The sequence below is a fragment of the Octopus bimaculoides genome, chromosome 13 (assembly GCF_046866305.1).
Source record: "Octopus bimaculoides isolate indiv1 chromosome 13, ASM4686630v1, whole genome shotgun sequence".
NCBI classification, from domain to species: Eukaryota; Metazoa; Mollusca; class Cephalopoda; order Octopoda; family Octopodidae; genus Octopus; species Octopus bimaculoides.
The window spans coordinates 30,782,626-30,807,625 of record NC_142940.1 but is presented as its reverse complement, the minus strand read 5'-3'; the positions used below and the strand labels follow the sequence as shown (position 1 = coordinate 30,807,625).

Genomic DNA, 25,000 nt, shown 5'->3' with positions numbered 1-25,000 from the left:
GCAGCAATTAAAAATCCTTCAGTCTCTGCTTTGAGTCCTGAGCTTCTCAACCATTGCTGGGATTTTTCTCTGTCTATTTCTTTTGCATTTAGTTTAGCCCAGTATTTACCATGTAGGGGCTTTTCTTGCCATCGTTTTATCATGGTCCGTTGCTGCTCTTGTTTTAGTTTAGTTTTCAGTTGTTTTATAGCTTTTGTTGTTTCTTCTTCTTCTTCTTCGTATTTTTTAGGTAGTATGATTTCTTGTTTGTATATGTCAGCTTCCTTAAATACTGAAAACAGTTTTTTGTTTTGCTCGTGTTTTGTGGCTATTTGTATTAGTTTTCCTTGCTTCTGAAGTAGGTATTTTTGCAGTCCTATGGTGGTTATTTTATAATAGCTTTCCAGCTGTATAAGGCCTCTACCACCTTCTGTACGTTGTATATATAGCCTTTCTATGTCAGATTTTGGGTCCAGTTAAGGATATTGTAGCTGTAACTTATAACTGGGACGGCTAAAGTGTTTATACCTATTAACTTGTTTTTAGCATTGAGCTCTGTTTTCAGTGTTGATCTAACTCGTCTATAGTATTCTTTCTTTATTTTCTCTTTCATTTGTGTGTGTTGTATCCTATCTAGTTCATTGATTCCTAGTTCATTATTATTATTATTATTATTATTATTATTATTATTATTATTATTATTATTATTATTATTATTATTATTATTATTAAGGCGGCGAGCTAACAGCAGTCGTTAGCACGTCGGGTGAAATGCTTAGCGGTATTTCGTCAGACGTTACATTCTAAGTTCATATTCCACCGAGGTCGACTTTGTTTTTCATCCTTTTGGAATCAATAAAATAAGTACTAGTGTAAGACTGGGGTCGATGTATTCGACTATATTCCTTCACCAAATTTCAGGCCTTATGCCTCAGGATCGATAAGATAAAGTACCAATCAAGTAATGAAGTCGACGGTATCGAGTAACGCCCTACCCGCAAAATTTCAAGCATAATTGCCCACGGACATATGGCGTAGTGGTTAAGAGCGCGGGCTACTAACCCCTAGTTTCCGAGTTCGATTCCAGACAGTGACCTGAATAATAATAATAATAATAATAATAATAATAATAATAATAATAATAATAATAATAATAATAATAATAATAATAATGATGATAATAATAATAATAATGACAGCGAAACGGGCTGATTACTACCTAGCTCAGATACCAGGAAACCCCAAAATGGCTGAAGTTCAAAAGATGGTGCCCATGGGAACTGCCCATATCCTACGTAAAATACTGTCTATGTGATCTCAAATTTTAAAACAAAGATAATTTTCTTATGGTTTCTTAAACATTCTCTAGAACAACACTATGTACAAATCGAAATATATGGTACCCTAGGCATAACACCTACATGAACTTCTAACTTGTTGTCTCTTGAGGTCTCTGGGTGAGACTTGGATCCAACTTGTACAAATGCAAAGCAAAAGTCAAACATAAAATAATAATAATAGTAACATCGAAAAATAACTTAGGAATGAGAACCCAGGTTCGAAATTTCCCCAAGACACCTGATGAAAGCTGGAGGGTATATCAGCCGAAACGTTGTGTTAACAGCAAACAAGATGAGGATAAATATCCGTCAAATGTAAATAATGTAAATAATGTTCAAGCATTTTGTCTTTAACCGGAACAACCATTGTTAGAAAGTGTAGTGCATTTTGACAGATTTGTTAGAGCGTCGGAAAAGATGTTTTATAATATTTTGTTATTTCCTTCTTCGTTCTGAATTAAAAAAACTTCCGGTTTTGACTTTATCGTGGTTATCAATATTCCGGGTCCAACAATATAAATACCAATACCGTAATGACATCGACTTAAATTACTCTACTCCTTCTCCATACCCAAGTAAAGGACAATGTTAGAAATCAATATTGTTGCTGAAATCTCTTACCATTGTTTGTTCGTTTATGGAATCGAAGCTGTTAATATAGAGTTGTACATTCACTGTTGTGACTTGTTCTATGAGAAAAAACAAAAGCAAAAATATTTAAAGAAAGTGACAGAACTAACTTACAGAATATGACACAGTAATACAGCAGATAGGATTTTAAGGCATTAAAACTTCAAGGGAACACAGAAGCTTGCTTACCTGATGATGTAAGTGTAAATGGTTCATTTTAAACTCACGTACTTTACAAACAAATTTAATATTCGCTGACCTTGTCCACTTTGCTCTAAATCTTTTTCCCTATTCGTGAGTTATCCTCCTTCTTTTACTTGTTCCATTCATTAGACTGCGAGCATGCTGGGGTACCGCATTAAAGGATTTAGTCGAACAAATTGGCCCTAGTACATTTTTTGTAAGTCTGGTACTTATTCTATCGCACCCTTAATGCCCAACCGCTAAGTTACGGGGATGTAAGCAAACCAAAATAAACAATTGAAGCCCATTACCCAATTTTCTGAAGACATTGGAATGAAATTTGATGAGCGCAAATGTGCCTTTTTGACAATTGTGCTCTTCTCTGACAGTTGTGCTCTTCTCTGACAGTTGTGCTCTTCTCTGAAAACCTAAAAATGAACGGCTTGATGGTGCATCCTCTACATTCAGGTGACAATTATAGGTGTGTTGAACAGGCTGAAAATGTCAGATATGATGGGTCCATAAATAAGGAGAGCATCGGGAGAGGAAAGAGAATATTTGTCATCAGAACTCTCAACTTACAACAGCATATTGCCCACAATACCCCTGCAGTGTCTGTCCTCACGTGATAGATGTTAGAATTCGCGAGCCGTTCATTGTTACATGTAACCTCAACATCATTGAAGATGTAGACACTTTACTTCGCACGCAAGGACGGTGGCCGTGGTCTCAAACCTGTATTGATGTCATATGAAGCACGTATTACGACACGGAAACAACATCTGCAGCAGAGGGAAGAGACCAGTAACTATCTTACCTAAGTTTGTGACCATGAAGTTAACAACACAAGATAGTACGTCGGTAATTGGTACGAAAATCACAAACAAATACAAGCAAATGGTCATTGTCAGATGCTTAGCATGATATACATAAAAAGCAGAAAACATTGACAGACCAAGACTGAAGATATCAAACATATTACTGCCTACAGCGAAAGACTCTCTTCCAGATATTATTTTCCCATGAGGTATGACGCAGTGACCAGAACAATCTGAAGCAGAATAACATGAGAGAAAACACTTATAGACGAAGCTGATTATATTGAAACGAATGGGCCAAGAGGATATATGTGGAACTTAAAAATTAAACAGCCATACAATCAGCCATATATTGTTTTGTGCAACTACAAGAAGGTATCTTCTGTTGCGGAAATTATTTACCCTCAGGATACGAATATGGTTAGAAAAATACAAGAAAAAGAGGACATCAATTGACCATCGATAAGGAATTTGCAAATCCAGTACCCAAGATATAATTCAGCTTCATATCAATTATTATGGGAACAACGGAATACATACCAAGCCGTCTGGAGCAAAATATTGCTTAACTTGGGTTCTAGGAAAAAGAACGTAAATCCCTAACCCATACACTACAAATGACCACGATATCTGATATATATATATGTGTGTGTGTGTGTGTGTGTGTGTGTAGTATTAATAATCCTTTCTACCATAGGTACAAGACTTGAACTTTTGGGGGAGGGGTCTAGTCGATTAGATCGACCCCAGTATGCAACTGGTACTTAATTTATCGACTCCGAAAGGATGAAAGTCAAAGTCGACCCTGCAGAATTTGAGCTCAGAACGTAGCGAACGGGCGAAATACCGCTACGTATTTCGCCCAGCGTGCTAACGATTGTGCCAGCTCACCGCCTTTATATAATATTAATAATGATAAGAACAACGGAGATTTTTCATATACATAATTTTATTTTGACAGTTATTTACTGCATCCTTTTCTGGACGTACGCGCTTTTCAACTGCATCCACTACATACTGTTGGATATGCAACCTGGTGTGATGGTCGCTGCAGTTTCGTCAGGGTCCTTACTCTCTGCCATTTCAAAGTGAAACTGAGGGAATCAGCAAGATGAATGTAAGTATATACATACATATATATATATATATATATATATATATATATATATATACACACACACACGAACAAGCAAATAAAGGAATAAAACATGATAGAAGCAACGAAATGGATATAATTAAAAAATATTTTAAAACAAGAAGATACCCACCACCTAACAAACATCTCGACACCTTTGAAGACGAATTATGCGCAACAGTAATCAAATATCAAATTCGTGAAGCACCCGCTCATAGATGAACATCAGCGGAAATTAAGATTAATAATCATGGATTTTAAATCTAAGGAAGGTATTTTAGTTCACGCTGATAAAACAAGAAATATCAATAATTTGAATGTTAATCTATATTCACCATCTACTTGGGAAGGAAATCACCAAAAAAATATAAGATAGTAAGTAGAAATACATTAGGAACAAAACATCTTGAAGCTAAAAAAATAAATTATGACTCACTACGCTATTGAAGATAAAATTGAACCTTTCTTTCCTTTAAGGCCTAGAATTTCTTTAAAGGACGAGACGGATAATTTGTAAATAAAAACGAAAGTTAGATTAATCTGCCCTGCTAAATCGGACATAGGTAAATGTATTATGGACAAATATATAGAAGAAATTAAGAACAAAATTAAACTGAAACTATGTTCTAATACGCAAGAAGCAATAGATTGGTTCAACAAAATAGAAAATAAAAATAAATGCAAATTTTTATAGGTAGCTATTAATGACTATTACTCATTAATTAACCCAACAGTCCTAAATAGTGCCCTTATATTGGCTATAAAATAATACTAAATTGTCCAAGAAACACTAACAGCTCGAAAATCAATAATTAAGTTCGATAATAAACTATGGGCTTGAAAAGATACACATGACTGCTTTGATATAGCTATGGAATCATCTGATTCAGCCCAAGTCTCAGATTTGGTTTGTATATACATTCAACATAAATTCTATTGCGAATTTCCAGAAATAGTGGGTGGTCTATATAGGAATGATGCACTATTCATAATCAAAAACCCTTCAAATAGAAAACTAGAATTATACAAGGAAAAGCTCCACCGGTACTTTAACCGTTTGGGACTAAAATTTTAACTGAAACACAGCATAACTCAGTTAAATTTTAGACGAGAATTTAAACCTTAATACTGGAAAATATGCGCCATTTCATATGCCTAATTCCAAATCATTTACATTAATATAAAAAGAAATCACCCAAAATCTATTGCTAATTGTTTAGTTAATAACATAGAAAAAGAATACATTACCTCTCATTTAACGAAGATATCTTTAACGACAGCAAGAAATTATATAATATTGCATTGGTAAAAACAGGGCACAAACAGAAAATTTAATATATTAAGCATGGTTCACATACGATTAATAACAAACATAAACATCTACATGGAGAAAAATATAACCTAGATATGAAAATTCTTAACACTAAAGCTATGATTGATACAATAAATTCGGATAAAACAGCTAATAGATTATATTATAACTATATACTGAACAAAAATAACCAGCATAGAAATAGGGTAGTAGAAACGACAAAGAGAGACCTTAAGACTAACGCATATCCTAATATTGATAATAACAATATAAGCATACATATATTACACCCCAAACATAATAAACCAAAAGCAGGTTATGAGCAGAATCAGAAAAATATAAATGATAAATTAGCCATTCACCAGATCAATTAAAACATGAGACCATACAATAATAATAGTAACATTAACACTAATTACAATATAAAAATAAAATATAAAAAATTATATGCCTCATATAAAATCCACTATAATAAATTATGTTAATCTCAATTCTAGTAAAAATAAAATAAAGGAGAATATTATCTGGTTAATATTGCCCTTCGCTATGCAAGTAAAAACAAACTTAATTAAATTCATACGTTGGCTAATAAACAAACACTTCCCTCATAATAAAAACAAATATAGTGACATAATTCAAAACAGACACTTTAGATTTGATCATTCTGTTTTCCGTAATTTGTTTAGATAAATATCTTCCATGAATTATGCAAAATTAGATAATTTTACGTAAAGCGAAAACTTAATATTCCCAATATTAAACAAACACATAATATACCAGATAAAACTAAGTCCAAATATTTTAATATAAACAATCAAAGGGAGCCTACTGCTCAAAACCCACCTACTAATTCTAGTGATAATCTTAGTAAGTTCTTTAATTGTAGGTTTAAAGAACAATGTGAATTTAATAATTATTGCACACGGAATAATTTAATAAATCAAATTATAGTTGAAGCTGAAGATAAACTCGTTTTCTACATTGGTTCTACGGAATCATATGTGAAACTTAGCTTGGCCAACCATAAATGATCTTTTAGAAAACCCAATAACCGTTCTTCGACTAGTCTTAGTAAATTCATCAAGAAGTTAAAAGTCAGTAACATCAGTTTGAAAATTACATGGAAGATTATATGTTCTGCAAAATCTTACCATCATCTTACCATCAGAGTGCTATAGTATCCATTTTTTCTACTAAACAATTACTAAATGAGAGGGTTGGAAAATTCTCGGCTTGCCTATACACTCCTAAAAATCTATTTTATAAATATCATTAATCATTTTTTTATTTATTAATATCACTAAATGTTAGGTTCTTTATTCCCCATAAATATTTTTACTAAATTTGAAACTGAATTAATTAGATCCTTATTAGAACCAGCATTTATATCTATAATTTTATACAATATAAAATATGTAATATCTTGCCTAAATATACTTATTTCTAACATATGTATGATATTCAATTTTTCAATTTTATTTTTTTCGTAATATATAAAAATAACATATTAAAATTAAAGTTTTAACGTATTTGAGAACAACATACTCACTCTGCTCATTAAATATTGAAAAAGAGAGAAAATAAATGATAATGTATGAGCCAATGAATATGCTTTATAGACGTGTATTATGAAAAAGTGTGGTGTTGTGTTGTTTCTGTTAACTGGAAATAAATGTGTTATATGTGTTTTTAAAGATTGTAATTAAATAATTTTTGTGTATAGTCTTCCGTGTCTTCAGGAACCTGGATATAATGTTGCAGCCTCCAAAAACAACTTATGAAGTCGCTGGGTCGGTGGTGAGACAGCCCGTAAGAAAAGTAACCGAGCGACGTACTGCTTCAGATACTCAGGCCTCATTCCTGGTCGAATAATTCTCTTCTTGAGTCTTCCCCATAAACTCTCAATATTTTGAGTATGAACAGATGGGTTAACAGGATCAAGAAAATGCTGGCTATGGTTCACTTGATAGTGCGTATAGCCCAGGTTGTTGAGGTTACTGTAGGTACGCCAACAGTCGCTATAAATTATTGACCCCCTGCCGGTGTAACGGTTAATTAGTGCAGTCAGAGTCCTAGCATCTCGTCTGTCGGCCTCACCACATTCGTCTAACAGTGGAACCACGAATGCCTTCTTACTTAACTGTTCTAGTCCGCCAAAAAGCAAAACCGTTTTTACAATCCCGCCGCGTTGGTATTTCCGACGGACCAAAACCGCTTCGTCAATTTCAACTCCAGGTCCTCCTATAACAGTCTGGTGGTTTTCTGCCCAAAACTGGCAGGCCTCCGAACAGAAAGACAGCTAATCTACGGAAGTTTCACGGCAGAATCCAAGGTTTTCCTCTACTGATTTGTGTGACAACGAAGCTGCGCCGAGGAAGTGGTTCGGAAAAAGCAAACCTTTCCAATGCGGAAGATGGACGCCTTCTAGAAGGTGTCCTTAAATGTAGATATGAAGTATCCGCATTCCCTTCTTGACCGTCCACTTCATCGCATCACCTTACGCAGCGCCATATGTCTGTCCCTTGCCGCAAAATACACGGGGTATTGCAGTTCGGATAATCTCAAGTACGCGGCAGGTGGCCATGTTAACCTAAAAATGCAATAGAGGCATCATTATTCCCGTGGAAATGGAGTATGGCTTCATATAGACTGACATTGCAAAAGTTGCAAAGAGCCATGTTGTTATATCAAGTCTTCAAATTCAAGGGTGTAAATGAAATATTAGTGTGAATCGTGATTCTTTCATTTGTAGTGTAGTATTTGTAGGGCAATCTTTCGTTTTGTACTTGAAGGCGACGGCGTTCAGTAAATTCCGTAAATTCACTGAACGAGCATTTAATACCCATTCTTCTTTCATTTATGTGGAGAATTGCTAATACGGCATATAAAGATAACTTATTTTCAAAGAATTTTTATCAATACATTTCCGGAAATGTTTTTCTTGCGCACTACTACACCCCCACACACCTGCACGCGGATGCACATGGATGAAGTCCCATGAATATTTTATTCTTTCTGAGTGAAGAACACAAACATATTATTGAATATCGTGTTTGCTTCTATCAGGAACGTTTACCTTTAAAGTGAAAAAGCAAAACCGACGTATATGACAGGTATGTCATATACGTCGTGTACTTTCTCTGTTCATTCGTTCACAAACACACAAGCCGTAATCTTTTTGCTGCTTCACTATATATCTACAGCCGTTCACTTTCACATTTAGACAGCGTGATGTAGTGGCGGGGGTGTATGAATCAATTTTGGAGTTTTCTCATAGAAAATTTGAAATTAATTTTTTTTCCATATTCCTAATCTCCATATTTTCCTTCGTAGACTGAAAAAAAGATTCGAATTTTTAAAATTGGAGTGAAGAGGGGGCAATTTAAAATTTTAAAACATTGTTTTTGGCATATTCGGAATCTCCGTCATCGAAAACAATAATCCGCTGAATTTTTTTAGTTTTTTAAAAAGTCGGTTTTTCCGAGCGGGTAAACATTAACCATTAATAATTACAAACACATTACGGTACATTATAACAAATACGCAATATAAGCTCCCATATCTGCTAAATTTTATTTCATTATGTTATATTTTATTCTTTATCTCTTTACTTCCTCATTCAACTTCTCTTTTTATTTGACATCTGAACTGATCAATTCTAGTTATTAAATTTCCTATAACATAACTCTAACAACTTAACCTATCTGATAATAAATAAATGAAAATGAATTTAATAAATACATATTTTTTTGAGTGTGAGTATATATATATATATATGTGTGTGTGTGTGTGTGTGTGTGTGTGTGTGTGTGTGTGTGTGTGTGTATGTGTGTGTGCGTGTGTGTAAGTATACGCATATGTGTGTATATGTGTAAATATGCACGCATATATATTGAAGTATAAATTCAACTTACGATGAAAGTAAACAAAGTTTGTTGTAGAAGCGTTGAGATGTATTGAAAGATACAGAAATAATTTTTTTCTATTCTCAAACGCATGATAATGCTAATAAATAGCGTGGTCAGGATGAATTATCCATACATTGCAGAAAAATACGTTACCGGCCAGGCAGGTAACGTATTTTTCTGCAATGTATGGATAATTCATCCTGATCACGCTATTGAAGTATATATATATATATATATATATATATATATATATATATACACGAATATATAAAGACATGACTATGAAAATATATGTTTTATATATTTACGACAAAGGGTTTACATGTAAGGCTTTCAAGATACATATCTTAACCGTCAGATTTTTAAAACTTTTGTCTATACTTGACTATAAATATGACACAATATGATGTGAACAGTAGGCATCCATTGATTTCCTGAACTGTATCTAGTACTAAACCAATTAAAATAATTCACCTATAACGGTTGACTAATAATATTTTTTACTATCTAACTTATCCGTCATTTATTTTGTCATATGATTCTGCCCTTGCATATTTAAGTATTGTTCTTTCCTTTTATTTAAATTTATATACTATTTTGCATACATTTATATTTTTCTTTAATTTTTATTTTATATCTTCTTTACCTTTATTTGTATGTTATTTTTATTTTATTTTACTTTTACTTACATCTATAATTCACTAGTTAAATACATATGCATAATATATATGATCTAACTTCTTAAACTTATAAGTAAATCGTCTGCATCCTTTCAGGAAATATGTTAAACTTTGTAGTATAAGCTCATAAATCCCTGATGAGATTCTACCCTATATAGTTGATAAGGATGACCCTACCCAAATACTTAGAATTACGAATCACTCTTGGTATGAATCGAAACATATATGTAGATTTTTTGCCTCTGTCATTTCTTTTAGAGTTTTATGATTTATAATTTATTTGTATTGTTTTTAATAAAAATTTTCAATCTCATTACATCATACAAATAAATTATTTATACATCCATAATTCTCCATTTTCTTTCTTTCATTATTAACAATATGGATTACTATAATAATCTTTAACGTATAGTCGAGACTTTCTCCTTATATGATACTGATTAACCAATGAAATGTTTGGATTATCTAATCCCCAATGAGGACCTGGCATCCTCGAATTGTCTATACACACACACATATATATATATATATATATATATATATATATATATATAGATCGATAGATAGATAGATAGATAGATAGATAGATAGATAGATAGATAGATAGATATATAGATCGATAGATAGATAGATAGATAGATAGATAGATAGATAGATAGATAGATAGATAGATAGATAGAGGCAGAGAGAAAGTGGAGATATTATAAATATGTATATATGTATTGGCATACGAATTCAGTCTGAGATGATTTGTGTGTGTGTACGTGCGTGCGTGCAAGCATGCGGGCATGCGTGTGTCGATTGATATAATCAACATATACACCTTTCAAAGTATATGTTAATCAAAACCAATGTAGACAGAAAGTTGTTTGAATTTGTATGGATTCTGCCTTTAAGTCATTTTTCTGTTATCAAACTACCTATTAATAGGAAGACTAACAAATACGTTGGACAAAAATCGCTTCGGTCTTGCGTTAATTAGCAATATTACTGGCTTGAAACAGAGCAGAAGGCCTGAATGTAGAAACATGAAAATTTCAGAATCTTGATATTGACAAATAATCACAGTGATTGAAGAATAGATTGAAATATTCACGATAGCAACACAGTTAAATATGAGTGATGTATTTCCCTTTCTTGATTAAATAGGCGCAGGAGTGGCTGCGTGGTAAGAAGCTTGCTTCCCAACCATATGGTCCCGGGTCCAGTCTCACTGTGTGGCATCTTTGGCAAATTTCTTCTACTATAGCCTCGGGCCGACCAAAGCCTTGTGAGTGGATTTAGTAGACGGAAACTGAAAGAAGCCAGTCGTCTATATATATATATATATGTGTGTGTGTGTGTGTGTGTGTGTGTGTGTGTGTGTGTGTGTGTGTGTGTTAGTGTGTACTCGCGCGCATGTGGTATGTCTGCGTGTCTGTGTTTGTCCTCCCAGCATTGCTTGACAACTGATGCTAGTGTGTTTACGTCCCTGTAACATATCGGTTCGGCAAAAGATACCGATAGAATAAGTCCTAGGCTTACAAGGAATAAGTCCTGGGGTCGATCTCTCGACTAAAGGCAGTGCTCCAGCATCGCCGCAATCAAATGACCGAGACAAATAAAAGAATAAAAGAATAAAATATAAGAGACCATCTCTAAATGTGTAATATATAATATTGAAATCATTGTTTTCAATACGCAACGTTGAAACTGTAGAATCCATCATGACAAAGCGAACTACGAACTCTGAACCGAAATTAGTGAGAAAGCTTGCATGTGATCACTCGACTGTTATATACAGCAGTTAAATCTCCCTCAAATTATGCCCTCAAAGATGTGAGGGCACATTAGATAATATATTCCTAGATACCTCTAAAAAGGACATGGTTGCGACTGGAATGCATTTGAACAGTTGTATGCTCGATCAGGGCTGACCTACAATTAAACGTCACAACAAATACAAAATGGAACTACGTACAGTTAAATCAAGCCCCTAGAGAACTCCTATGTTGTCGTTTACAATGAAAAAAATAACAGCTTAATTGAAAAATTCATCTTCCATTTCATTGATGTGCTCGGAAAAGAGAAGCTATTTTTAAGATGGAGACACCGGGGAAAAAATGTCATTAAAATATTTTTGAATTACAAACAAGAGAAGTTAACTCGTAAAGCGTTATTTGATCGCTGCTAAAACCGTTTCAAGAACAACACCTACAAATACATTCACTCTTCGAAGAGCTGCCATTCTCAACCAAGGTTCTTCCAACTTGTAACTAGATACTACGTGGAGGAAGAATCACTACACCTGCGTCAAACAAGATACAAAAATATATATCTATGAAGAGACTTCTTTATGGTGTTCGCCTTGCTAGAAATATTAGCCAATTAAAAATTTCCCCCAAATAACATCTTAGCCTTTCCCCAGCAAAAAGACGGTGAATGATACAGTTTAGAAATATTCAGTATGTAAATAAATATATTATAGTAACGATTTGAAGATCTTTAGTCACAGATTTTGTTTTAATTCAGGGTGAGTCTCAGATTAAACAGTAACATCAAAACCAGTACCAAATTATATCAAAATTGTTTGTCAATTTGTTAGATGTAGGTCAATATCAGAACAAACAATAAACGAATCACTTCGTTAAACTTTGTAATATTACTGCAATCAATATTAAAAAAAATCTACACACACATACATACACACACCATGTGTGTATGTATGTGTGACACAAAGATACGTGCATACATGCACGCATAGACACATACACACAAACTCATATACACACATTCGTATATATATATATATATATATATATATATATATATATATAAACTTACCTTGGTCAAATCCTGGAGGAATACTGCTGTCGTATGCTTCGATAAGTGTTTGAAGGAAATCAGAGCTGCAAAAGAATATATAAAAAAGATTAGACATTGTTGAGTACATCAAACGATCGACAATATTGATGAAGTCTGATTATGTAGATACGTTCCATATAGGAAAATTCATGCATCCATGTGTGTACGCGTGTGAGTGAGTGAGTCAGTGAGTGAGTCAGTGAGTTCCCGCGTGCGTGCGTGCGTGCGTGCGTGCGTGCGTGCGTGCGTGCGTGTGTGTGTGTAGAACAGTTACCAAAGTCTTTACCAAAGCCTTTAGCTTGTGTATGTAATATCAAAAGATAATTGTCAGTGTGCATAAGGAAATATAAATAATGATTAACAAAGTTAATAACACAATTCAGATTAGGGAAAAAGCTGACTATATTGATTGCAGTCCTTATTTTATCGATGGCTGAAATATAAAGTTGACAGATAATATAATCGAAAGAACAGCATCGCTTTGAATATCTAGAGACGTCGACTACTTCAGAGTTTTGATGGAGTTTTTATGTGATTACACGATCTGGTAGAATGAGCAGCTAAATTTCCTTCAATCTTCATCATAGTGTCTTATAAAGTTCATGCTGTATAACGTCGTCTTGGTACTGCGTTTAGCTATGTATTAAATTTCTTCTGTTATAAGTTGCTCGACAATCGTCAACCCCGTGCTAGATAGCAGCATATCTATTGGTATGTAATTCCGAGGTGAATGGGACTTCATGCTACATGCATATTTTTCAGTTTCACTCTCGTTTCAATGATGAAACTATGCAGACAGGAGATCTACAAGATCCTATAATCTTATTAAACGGAGTGCATATTGAAGAATGTAATAATAGAATACAGAATGACCATATGATCCTGGCTGGAACACCTATAATCAGGCCTGATCGAGCAGGACTATCCTGGAGTTAAAAACTTCAAAAATAATAATTACAGCAATACGCCATTCTTAAAACAGTAATGGCACAACATACTTGTATATCGAAAGAGGTAATAATATTGATGTTGGAGAAATTTGGGGACTAACACAATAGCAAATTTAAGATGATATACACTTAAAAGTGAAAAGATATCACATATACAAATACAACACGCAATGAACCTATAAATGATGACAAAAAAACAGAATACCAAACATAGGAAGAGAGAAAAATGAGAGCATAAATCTGGAAAATAAACCTAGTAAAGCAAAATTTACAAAAGAAATAATGATAAAATCCAGGCATAGTTATAGATTATTGACCACCAGTAGTCGAACCATAACTACACCAACAAAAATATGAACACAGGTTAATATGGGAAAAGATCTAAGATATAAAACTGAAAATATTGAATCTGACAATAAAGGGGGAAATAGTTATATAATTAAAATCGATAATCTCCTTCGTACAGAAACATCTAAACCAAAGCAAACCACACGGAAAACACGCAGAGAAAGCAAAAAGAAAGATAAAAGAAGACAATTCTCAATCCTTAATGAGATCAACAGCGAAAACGACGCAAATGAAAAATAAATGAAAAGACAAAAGTAATTCAAAAATATATTAAAAATAGTAAAATAAAAAGAATTGCCCGAAATCAAAGAGCGTTTGATGCAAAAAGAACCTCACTAAATCTTAAAGAATTCGTCAATATGAATAGCGACAAAGATTCTTTGAATAAAATAAACAAATACTTTATCTTCGACTAAAAAAGTTTTTTCCAAGAAAAAGATGAAATAAAATTGAAACCGTTGCAGTACAAATGGCAAAGGAAGTGTTAGTACTGGGAACAGTTGTTGGCACACTCGCTACAGAGGACAATGTTTATAAAGCAACAAACAAAACAATAGAATGGTAGGAAGGTATAAGAAATCAAATCAAAAATTGAATGCTGCAGCATAAGAATTATTGGAAAATACCCAAAAATAAAAGGAGGTTTCACTGTTTGATAAAGATGTTTAGTTCGCAATCTTGAGTTTAGTTCCACGGTGTGGAACATTGTTTAAATTTCTCCCTTGGTAGCTTCTGAGTGGAAACTGAAAGAGGTTAAAGGAAACTGAAGGAGGGTAAAATATGCCCTATTCATAAAGGAGGTAGCAGAGCGGAGGCCAAGAACTACAGACTTATCTCTCTGACCTTGCACATCAGCAAGGTCATCGAACGAATAGTCAGAAGAAAACTAATCGCCTTCCTTGAAGAAAATGACTTGCTGCCTGACACCCAACATGGTTTCCGACCAGGAAGAAGCTACCTGACTCAGCCCTTACAACAATATGACTGGGTGCTGAAACAGCTACTTAACCACTCAAATGTGGAAGTGATATATCTCGACTTTGCAAAGGCCTTTGATAAAGTCGACCATGGAATGATATGTCACAAACTGCGTGATCTCGGCATAGTTGGAAAATTGGGAGAGTGGCTTCTTGACTTTCTGAAGGATAGAAGTCAGGTGGTAGTAGCCAATGGGGCCACTTCCAATGACACGCAAATAGTGAGCGGTGTTCCGCAAGGCACTGTTTTGGGACCAATACTGTTCATAATGGCCCTCTCAGACATGCCCTCAGCCACACAGAGAGCCACGATCACAAGTTATGCAGATGATACAAAAGTCTCACAGGTAATACAGAACCCTGAAGACATTATGCACCTGCAATGTGAACTATATACAAGTGGGCTGAAAAGAATAACATGCAGTTTAATGCTGAAAAGTTTCAAGCCTTGTGCTATCAGCATGCAAGACTAAATGCAGTAGCCATTAAATACACTGGACCTGGAAGGACTGCAATCCCAGAGGCACAGTCAGTGCGAGACCTGGGCATTTACATGAGTAATAATGCATCCTTTCATGTTCATGTTGCTAAATTGTCAATGAAATGCAGGCGACTGACCGGATGGATTCTTGGAACTTTTAGAACAAGAGATCAAGAAACCATGATGGTGCTTTGGAGGACACTTGTTTTAAGCCACTTTGACTATTGCTCTCAGCTATGGTCACCAACCAGTGTCAAATTAATCTCAGAACTTGAGGCAATCCAACGAAGCTACACGAAGAAGATAGCCTCTATGCAGCATATAAGCTATTAGGAAAGACTCAAGAGATTAAGACTCTATTCCTTAGAGCGTAGGGGAGAAAGATATGCCATAATATACATCTGGAAGATCCTTGAAGGAATTGTCCCAAACTTTGGCATCGAAAGTTACACAAATAAAAGAACTGGACGCCATTGCATAGTGTCAAGGACTCCAAATTTGCCATCAAGATGTAGGACAAGATACTGCAATAGCCTGGACCTCGGAGGTCCACAGCTCTTCAATATCCTCCCGAAGGACCTGAGAGACTTGCATGGGGTGGATGTAGGTGTCTTCAAGATGAGGCTGGACCTCTTCCTGCCAGGTGTCCCAGATGAACCAACTTCGCGGCAGGAGGTGCAGATGAGGGCAGTTGCATCAAATTCTCTCATGCACCAAATGTAAATTCGTGAAGTAAAATTGTGTAGCAACACCAAATGGCGGTGCCCTAGCATGACAACAGCTCATGTGCTGAAACTAGATAAAATGAATATATATATATATATATATATATATATATATATATATATATATATATGCATGTGTGCGTGTGTATGTGTGTATGTGTATACATAAAGTGTCACTAAAAGTGACTAAAATGTGCAAGTCAGACCCAGCATTGCTAGAAATAAGAGTCAAGACAACTCTTAGTCACGAACAGAAAATACTCTAGGAGAAAATTTCTCTCTTTTACGAGGACACACTTGGCACATTGGTGCACAGCATTCTGGGACACTGCTATTTGGACATGTGTTTCGTCAACCAGATGCTGGCTTTGTTTTCACATTCAGTGAAATTATTGTTTGCTGATCGATGTTTATATTTGCCAACTGATAAAATAATATCGTTATTTACACCTGGTGCAGCGAAGTCTGGAATGAATGTTTTCTAATTTTTATTGTTAGTACATCAGGGAAGGTTCAGATGCAAAATATACTGATCGATATAGTGTATGTCATAAGAGAATAATTTCTCCTATTTGCTGTAATACTGCTCGACACATTCTGCTCATTGAAGCAAATATAAAGAAGTAAATCTTTCAAAAATTATGGTATCTATTTACGTCTGCGATGTCCCTATGTAGTGTACGTCAGAGTAAAGCCAAGTTTTAGTCGATAGTGCGTGTGTTATCGGACAAATCTTAAACTACTCTATTGTTTTATTCTACAAACTTTTCGTAAACAGAATATGGTGAATCCTGAGCTGCTTTCAAGTGTCCAGTGTATCTAATTGAGTTTAATGTGCATACGGAGTTTCAGTTAAAAATGTCAATCTCCTCTAAAATACATAATGAAGTCAAAAGACACACAGCTTGATGAATTGCTAATGTCTGTCTTTGAATAGGTGTATATCTGTAGATGTATATCTGTGGAAGAGTACTGTTGTAAAGAAAAACAAAAGAACACAAGCAGGAAAAAACAACTGGTTCTTTTCTAACGAAGTATTTTCAGATTTGCGTTCTATAAAAGGTCACAGACACTCCCCTGTCACTGTACTAGTGAGAAATACAGTGGAAAGTCATAAATATTTAATTAATGACAATATTAGTCAACAATCGCGTTATAAATAGACATATAATTCTTTCTTTATAGGTACACGACCTGAAATTTGGGGGAGGGGCTAGTCGATTACATCACCCCTAGTCCGCAACTGGTACTTATTTTCTCGACCACGAAAGAATGAAAGGCAAAGTCGACTCCGGTCGAATTTGAAATCAGAACGTAAAGACGGACGAAATGCCCCCTAAGTATTTTTCCCGGCGTGCTAAACGATTCTGCCAGGCATAAATAATAAAAGTCAAAATATCAAATTTTGACTAAATTGATATGCATTCAACACATGTTTTCAGAAATATTCCACAAGCTACTGAAAATCCTGAGATAACACTGGAAGGCTTCACCAAGAGGCAAAGCACCTTAATTCCCTAAACTAACAAAACATTATCCCCTTTCTCACACACTTACGCACACGCAGAACTGCAGGCTAATAAACCTGCCTACAGAATATTAACCATAACAGCATTATCGTTGCAAAGAATAATTGCTCACGAAGAAGTAAAAGATTGTATTTGGAAGAACATACAGGATACCTCTAAGAGTTACATGCATGTAAAAATCAGTGAGCAATCAACTACATAACCGAAGAATATAAGAGAAAGATACATGGCATGACTTGATTAACAAGCGTCTTTTGACAGTCTTCCTTTCTCCCTCCATTCCCCCCCTCTCTCTCTCTCTCTCTCTCTCTCTCTCTCTCTCTCTCCCTCTCTCTCTCTCTTTCTGTTAGATTATGGGAATATCATATGTAAATTAACTAGCGCCAATAAAAGTAGATACTTTACTCTAAACGTGTTACGAGTAAATCTAGAATATTTTTTTAGATTGTTTCCTTACAGAAAAGAGACATTCTGAGCCTGCCTCTCTCTCTCTCTCTCTTTCTCTCTCTCTCTCTCTTTCTCTCTCTCTCTCTCTCTCTCTTTCTCTCACTCTCTCTCTCTCTCTCTCTCTCTCTCTCTCTCTTTCTCTCCCTCTTTAATCAGCATCACATATTTGAGGATGAAAATTACCTATTTATGCAACGGGACGACAATTAACTTCTGTCTAAAGTATGTATATTGTAGATGCAAAAACTGTGATTGCTGCTGCCTACGCGGCATTTATCCAATCGAGACATTTTAATGAAATTTGGCTCGGGAAAAAATCGTGAACATGATATGAAAAACGTTACGAAAAAACGTTACGTAGAGATAATACAGAGAACAAACTCACAAATAATTAGGAATTAATGAACTAATTCTACTCACCCAAAATGGAGAGAAAATGTCAGGAAGGAATAATGTAAAAGCCTACGATTAAATGCTCAGATTGACATAAATATCACTATTAAAGCAATAAGCAGCAATATTATCATTGTAGCCAAAATATTTACCAATTTTCTCAACAGGAATCTGAATAAATTAAGAGCCCTTCATAAAATAAAAAGAATAGCAATAGCCACATTTAGAATACAGAAACTCGTCACTGATTATATAATCTACGAACACAGGGAGAGAGAGGACGTCTACAACTAGAAAACTGTTATAAAATAACTAGAATAGGACTACAAAATATAGAGTGAAAATTGAAGGGAGACTAATTCGAATAATTCTATAGAGTATGAAAAGACAGGTCAAAATCAGAGACATTGCTGTATGGATTGCAGAGAAACAACCAGAAAGTATTTTTAGTTAACTGCATCCTAAATTTCAAAACTGACTACAAAATACCTTGCTAAAATGTTGGCAAGAAAATGCTTTGTATGGAAAATACACGACAAAATCCCTAGAAAGTGGATAGATAAACAAACTTTAGAAAGTCAAGACTCAAAATTCAAAGTCCTGCTGCCAGAGATGACCGATACATATACACAGAGATAGAATACAAAATGTAACTGTATTTCTCGAAACTGTGGAGTACTAGTTACAGGATTTGTAGTTACACTGTATTAGCGAACAACTAGGGTAGAATCGAATTCAATAGAGATAGGAGTATATCAATATCATGATGTATGTGTAGATGAAAGACGCAAACTGTTTCACATGTTGAAAAACTGAATATTCAGGAACGTAGAAATTTACGCACACAAAGCGAGTAAGGATAATCATCCAGATATTATTGTAAAACAAAAATCATCAAAAGAAATGGAGAAATTACTGTAATATAAAGACATAGCAAAAGTGATATAAAAATGTAAGAACGATAGAAACTCTCTATTAGTTCCCATTAATTAGGAAATAATAAAAATAAATACAAATATATAACCGCCTCGACATAATGGTTTTATCTGGTTGTATACTTGTGTCTGTATAAGATACAGAGTATTCAGAAAATATCACGCCTCGGCACTATGCGCACACATATATGCGCGCACGCAGGCGCACGCACACACATTAAGTCGAAATCATGATCATGGCACTGCAATATCAACATAATTGCTTGAATATTGATAGATGATTTCTAGCATTGGCTGAAGTCTAGGGAAGGCCCGAAGTTTGGGAAAAGTCTAAACGTTTAGATCAATGTTAGTAGTTTTTGATGGGTATTTAATCTTGGGATCAGTGAAATTAAGATTGAGAAAACAAAGGGCCATATCTAAATACCGTAAAGCATTTTCTCCAGTGCTCTATCACTTTTGATATCTACCATTCTTAATGATAGGAGTTCCTGATTTAAGCAGAAGACCAGAATTTATGGGAGAGGATGTTAGTAGATGACATTGGCCTCAGTCCTTAACTGGTACATTATTCTATCGATCCTCAAAAGGATACAAGGAAAAGTTGACTTCCTCAACTAGGTCCGTAGAAGTGCCTCAGGTCATTTTCTCCGACGCTCTAACGATTTTGCCAGCTCGACAGTTTAGCTGTTCTTAATAAAAATAATCCTTTCTACTGTAGGCACAATTTCTGAAATTTTAAAGAAGAACGGTTGTCGATTATATCAACTGGTACTTAGTTTATCGACCCCGAAAGGATGAAAGACAAAGACGACCTCAGCGGAATTTGAACTCAGAACATAAAGACGGATGAAATGTCGCTAAGCATTTTGTCTGCCGTGCTAATGGTTCCACCAGCTCACCGCCTTATTAATGTATGTAGTATTGGTTTCAAGTTTTGGCACAAGGCCTGAAATTTTGGGGGAGGAGTAACTGGTACTTATTTTATTGACCCCGAAAGGATGATGGACAAAGTCGAACTCGGCGGAATTTGAACTCAGAACATAAAGACGAATGAAATGCCGGTATGCTTTTTGCCCGGCGTTGTAACGGTTGTGCCACACATGTAATATTGTCTGTGTAGGCATCATAAATACCTTGATTGTCTCCCTGTAAATCTGCAGCCAACACATTACAGTCCACAGAATCCCTGACAGCAAATTATCAAGTACAGCTTCAATGAATTCAAATATTTCCTCTCACCGTTTGGCCTTGTTCTCAGTTGATTTTCATTGATGAGTTTCCAGTTCAAAGATGCAAAGATTGCAAGATCAATAAAATAATATCTATCATTGAGCAGGGTTCGGCTCACTCCTCTTAATTCCCAGCCACTGAAATTTATTTAGGTTCTGACATTGTATTACAATTTATTTCAGCGTTTACTCTCTGTCCTCTCAATACATACACACACGGGCGCACACTCATATGCACTCGCACGTGAATAAACACATACACACAGTCACACCCCCCCCCCCCGCACATACACGGGTTTACAATGACAAATATATTAAACCTTGCCATACAAAGATGTATTTTATTGATATAAAATGCTAGTAAATATTGAGATAGATATAATTAAATATGTTTGCAGTTAAATGCCTGAATACAGAGGAAACAATATAGTGCGTGCATATATATAAATATATATACACACACACACATAAATATGTACATACATACATATATACACACACATATATATATATATATATATATATATATATATATATATATATATATATATATATATATATATATATATATATATATACATATATATATATATATACAGATATATATATCCATATACATATATATATATATATATATATATATATATATATGTATATATATATATATATATATATATATATATATATAATTATGTGTATTTCTTCTATCTTAATGAATAAAAATTCTTCTAATGGAATAAATGGGTTAATGTAGCAAAGAACACAAAATAACTGTGGTTTAGTTCCTGTTTTTAAGGCAGGAACTCCTTGAAATTTTGGGTATTTGAGTATATTTAAGAATTTAAGGATTGGAGAAAACGCATGTTATAATTGCATACTTTATTCCTACATATGTTTCAAAGGATTACAACCTGTGTGATCCATAGGGATCTTTGATATTAAAATTGTAACCTTCTCATCAGAGAAAGCATGGGAATCATCTTAAACGTAAGACATTATGACCGATTATGAAAACAATAGATGGATTCATTTGAAAAAAACCGTTAGAGAATTGGACGCTGCCGGATAGTGGGTTGGACAACACATACCAATCAATGTGTGAGAGCGTACATGCATACATAAATACACATACACAAACACACACATATACATGCATACTGATACACACACACACACACACACATATACATATATATATGTATATACACATACATACACATGTGCACCCGTATATACATATGTATACATATATGTATATATATATATATATATATATATATATATATATATATATATATATATATATATATATACATATATATATATATACACGCTCGTACGTCCACATTTATACATATGCACATACGTACCCACGCATATACAAATATAAACATGTGCGCGTGTCCCCATATACACATATGTATCCATCTACATATACACACATGTATAAGTAGAAATATATTCATGCACATACACATAGCTATACATCTACGCCTATTACCTAATCAAATAAACAGATTCGCATATACATATACCTACATGTATACATACGTAAGCACACGCATGCACATACATACATACAAATACATATACATATACATATATACATATATACATATATACATATATATACATATATATATGTGTATATATAAAAGAAAAATAACTCAAGTGTTTTATATATACATACATACACACACCCATATACATACATCCACATATCCATATATGTGTGTGTGTGTGCATGCATGCATATACATATACACACACATACATATACATACATATATATTTTTCGTACACACACACACACACACATACACATATATACACATACACACATGTACACATACATATACATACATAAACACACATACACGCATACATACATATATACATACATACACATACATATAGAAATATGCACTTACATACAGAACCTAATAACGTATATATATGTGGTTTTATACAAATACATACACAATTATACATGCTTACATATACGTAGATTTGTACACATATACACATATATATATATATATATATATATATATATATATATATATACTTACAAACATACATACACCCCCCCCCCCCCATACAGGTATACATGTATACATACATACACACATTTATATTTACACATACATAAACATCTAAACGTTTACTTATATTTTTTTTAAATAAAAATAAAGATAAAAAATACATCTACACAAATATGCTCCCATACTTATTCACAAGTACATTCATATTAGAATATATAAACAAACCCATGTTTTAATAAATACATTTTTACACAAAAATGTCCATACATCCAAAAAATCATACGTAAATGCATATTTATATATTTTTTAAAAATAATATTGATAAGAGTCAGAACAGGGGTAAGAGTGAAAATATAAATGATAATGCGTATATGTACACAGAAAAATCAGTTAAAACACTTCTATTTTATGCAAAACCCTAAATATGTATACACAGACACACATACACACACACACACACACACATATATATATATATATATATATATATATATATATATATATATATATATATATATATATATATATATATATATAAGGGGCATTAACTGTGTATTAATACCTCACGCTATCGAGGGACTAAATAAGTCAAAAAACTATTTTTTCATTATGAGGTTTTTTCACGCTGGCTACTTGATAAATTCTTATAAAGAATTTATCCTATATTATATTATATATATATATATATACACATTATCTCTCACAGATACACGCGTATATATATTTAAAAAAAACACCCATACCGGTATGTTCATACGTACATAAATTTAGTATGTTATGGTTGTTACAATGGTTTATCAAGATTTAAAATATACTCTAATTAAGGTTAATAAATTATGAAAGTATAGATAAATAATTTGAATCGTAAGTAATTTTAATCTTCTAACCTTTGAGGGAAAAACTAATGTGTTTTATTAGAACTATTTTAAGTATTTACTTATTACGGGTAAATATGATAGCGTTTTATAAAAACCTTTATTTTTATTTGAATGCAGAATATGTATGTTTTTGCCAATGTTTGCATTTGTAAGAATGTTCAATGAAATTATTAACCAGACAATTCTTTGAAAATAAAATTAAAAGAAATTCTGTTACACATAAATCACAGAATTTTCCACCCTTTTCATATGGCTTAGAAATAGAAAGAATAAGCCAGTCTAGTTTAAATTTAATGTTATTATCTTTAAGATCCCAAATTAGTTTGCTAAGGCTCGTGGTATTACGTTTGCTTCTATCTCTAAAGGATGAAAAATGGTTAGAAATTCTAGTGGATAAAGGTGTAGAGGAAGAACCTACGTAAAAGTAATTATTTTGGGGAGTACTAACTTGACATTGGTAGATAGTGTTTCCGAGTCTCACATTTTCACTTAAAAAACTAATTCTTTTGGAATTGACTTCTGAAATAATGATTTTGTTGTTATGACTATTACTATTATGTATCGTGTTATTAATATTGTTCCCTATATTATTATTATTATTGTTATTATTGTTATTTTGGTAAGGGTTAATAACGTTTGGTTCAATGATATTACTGTTTGAACTCTCTAGTGGATGCAAAAGCCTCATATTGTGTGCAGATATTATCTGCGAAATGTTCTTCATGTTAGAGAAACCGAATCTAACCTTGTGTGTATTTATGACTTGGGAGTAGTGAGAGTGTTTAGGAAAGTTCTTATTTATAGCGTTTTGGAACTGGGATACCAAGCTTGTTTTTACATTTTTACTGTAAGGAAGAACTACCCAGATATATTTATTAGGTTCTGGTTTAGAATGTTTTCCGGTATTGTTTATAAATAGTCTTCGTTTATTGTTATCATTGGGACAAGGTTTTATTTGACTTTTATTTCCCTTATTTCGTGAAAGGATGTTAATCTTGTTGCTATCGTTAGGTAATTTATGGTTGTGGTTATCTTCGTATTTATTGTTATTATTTAAATTAAAAGCTTTATCATTATAATTATTGCTATTAAGAATATTATTATTATTATTATTATTATTATTATTACTCATATCGGTTTCATAATTAGAATCTATATAATTAACCTTTTCTCTGTAACCTGATTTTGATAAAGCTAAGTTGTAAAATTCAGCCTCCTTATTGAAAATGCA

The 25,000-nt window shown here is 33.5% G+C and overlaps 1 protein-coding gene across 1 annotated transcript in view; it reads right to left on the bottom strand.

Annotated features, from left to right (window-relative positions):
- Positions 1-25,000, bottom strand: part of LOC106870540 (glycine receptor subunit alpha-2) — a 313,915-nt gene that overhangs the window by 109,659 nt on the left and 179,256 nt on the right. The window contains exons 2-3 of the mRNA XM_052972406.2: positions 12,809-12,873; positions 1,941-2,008 (exon numbers count right to left, since the gene is read on the bottom strand). Coding sequence (XP_052828366.1) covers positions 1,941-2,008; positions 12,809-12,873 — 133 coding nt within the window. The remainder of the gene's footprint in view (positions 1-1,940; positions 2,009-12,808; positions 12,874-25,000) is intronic.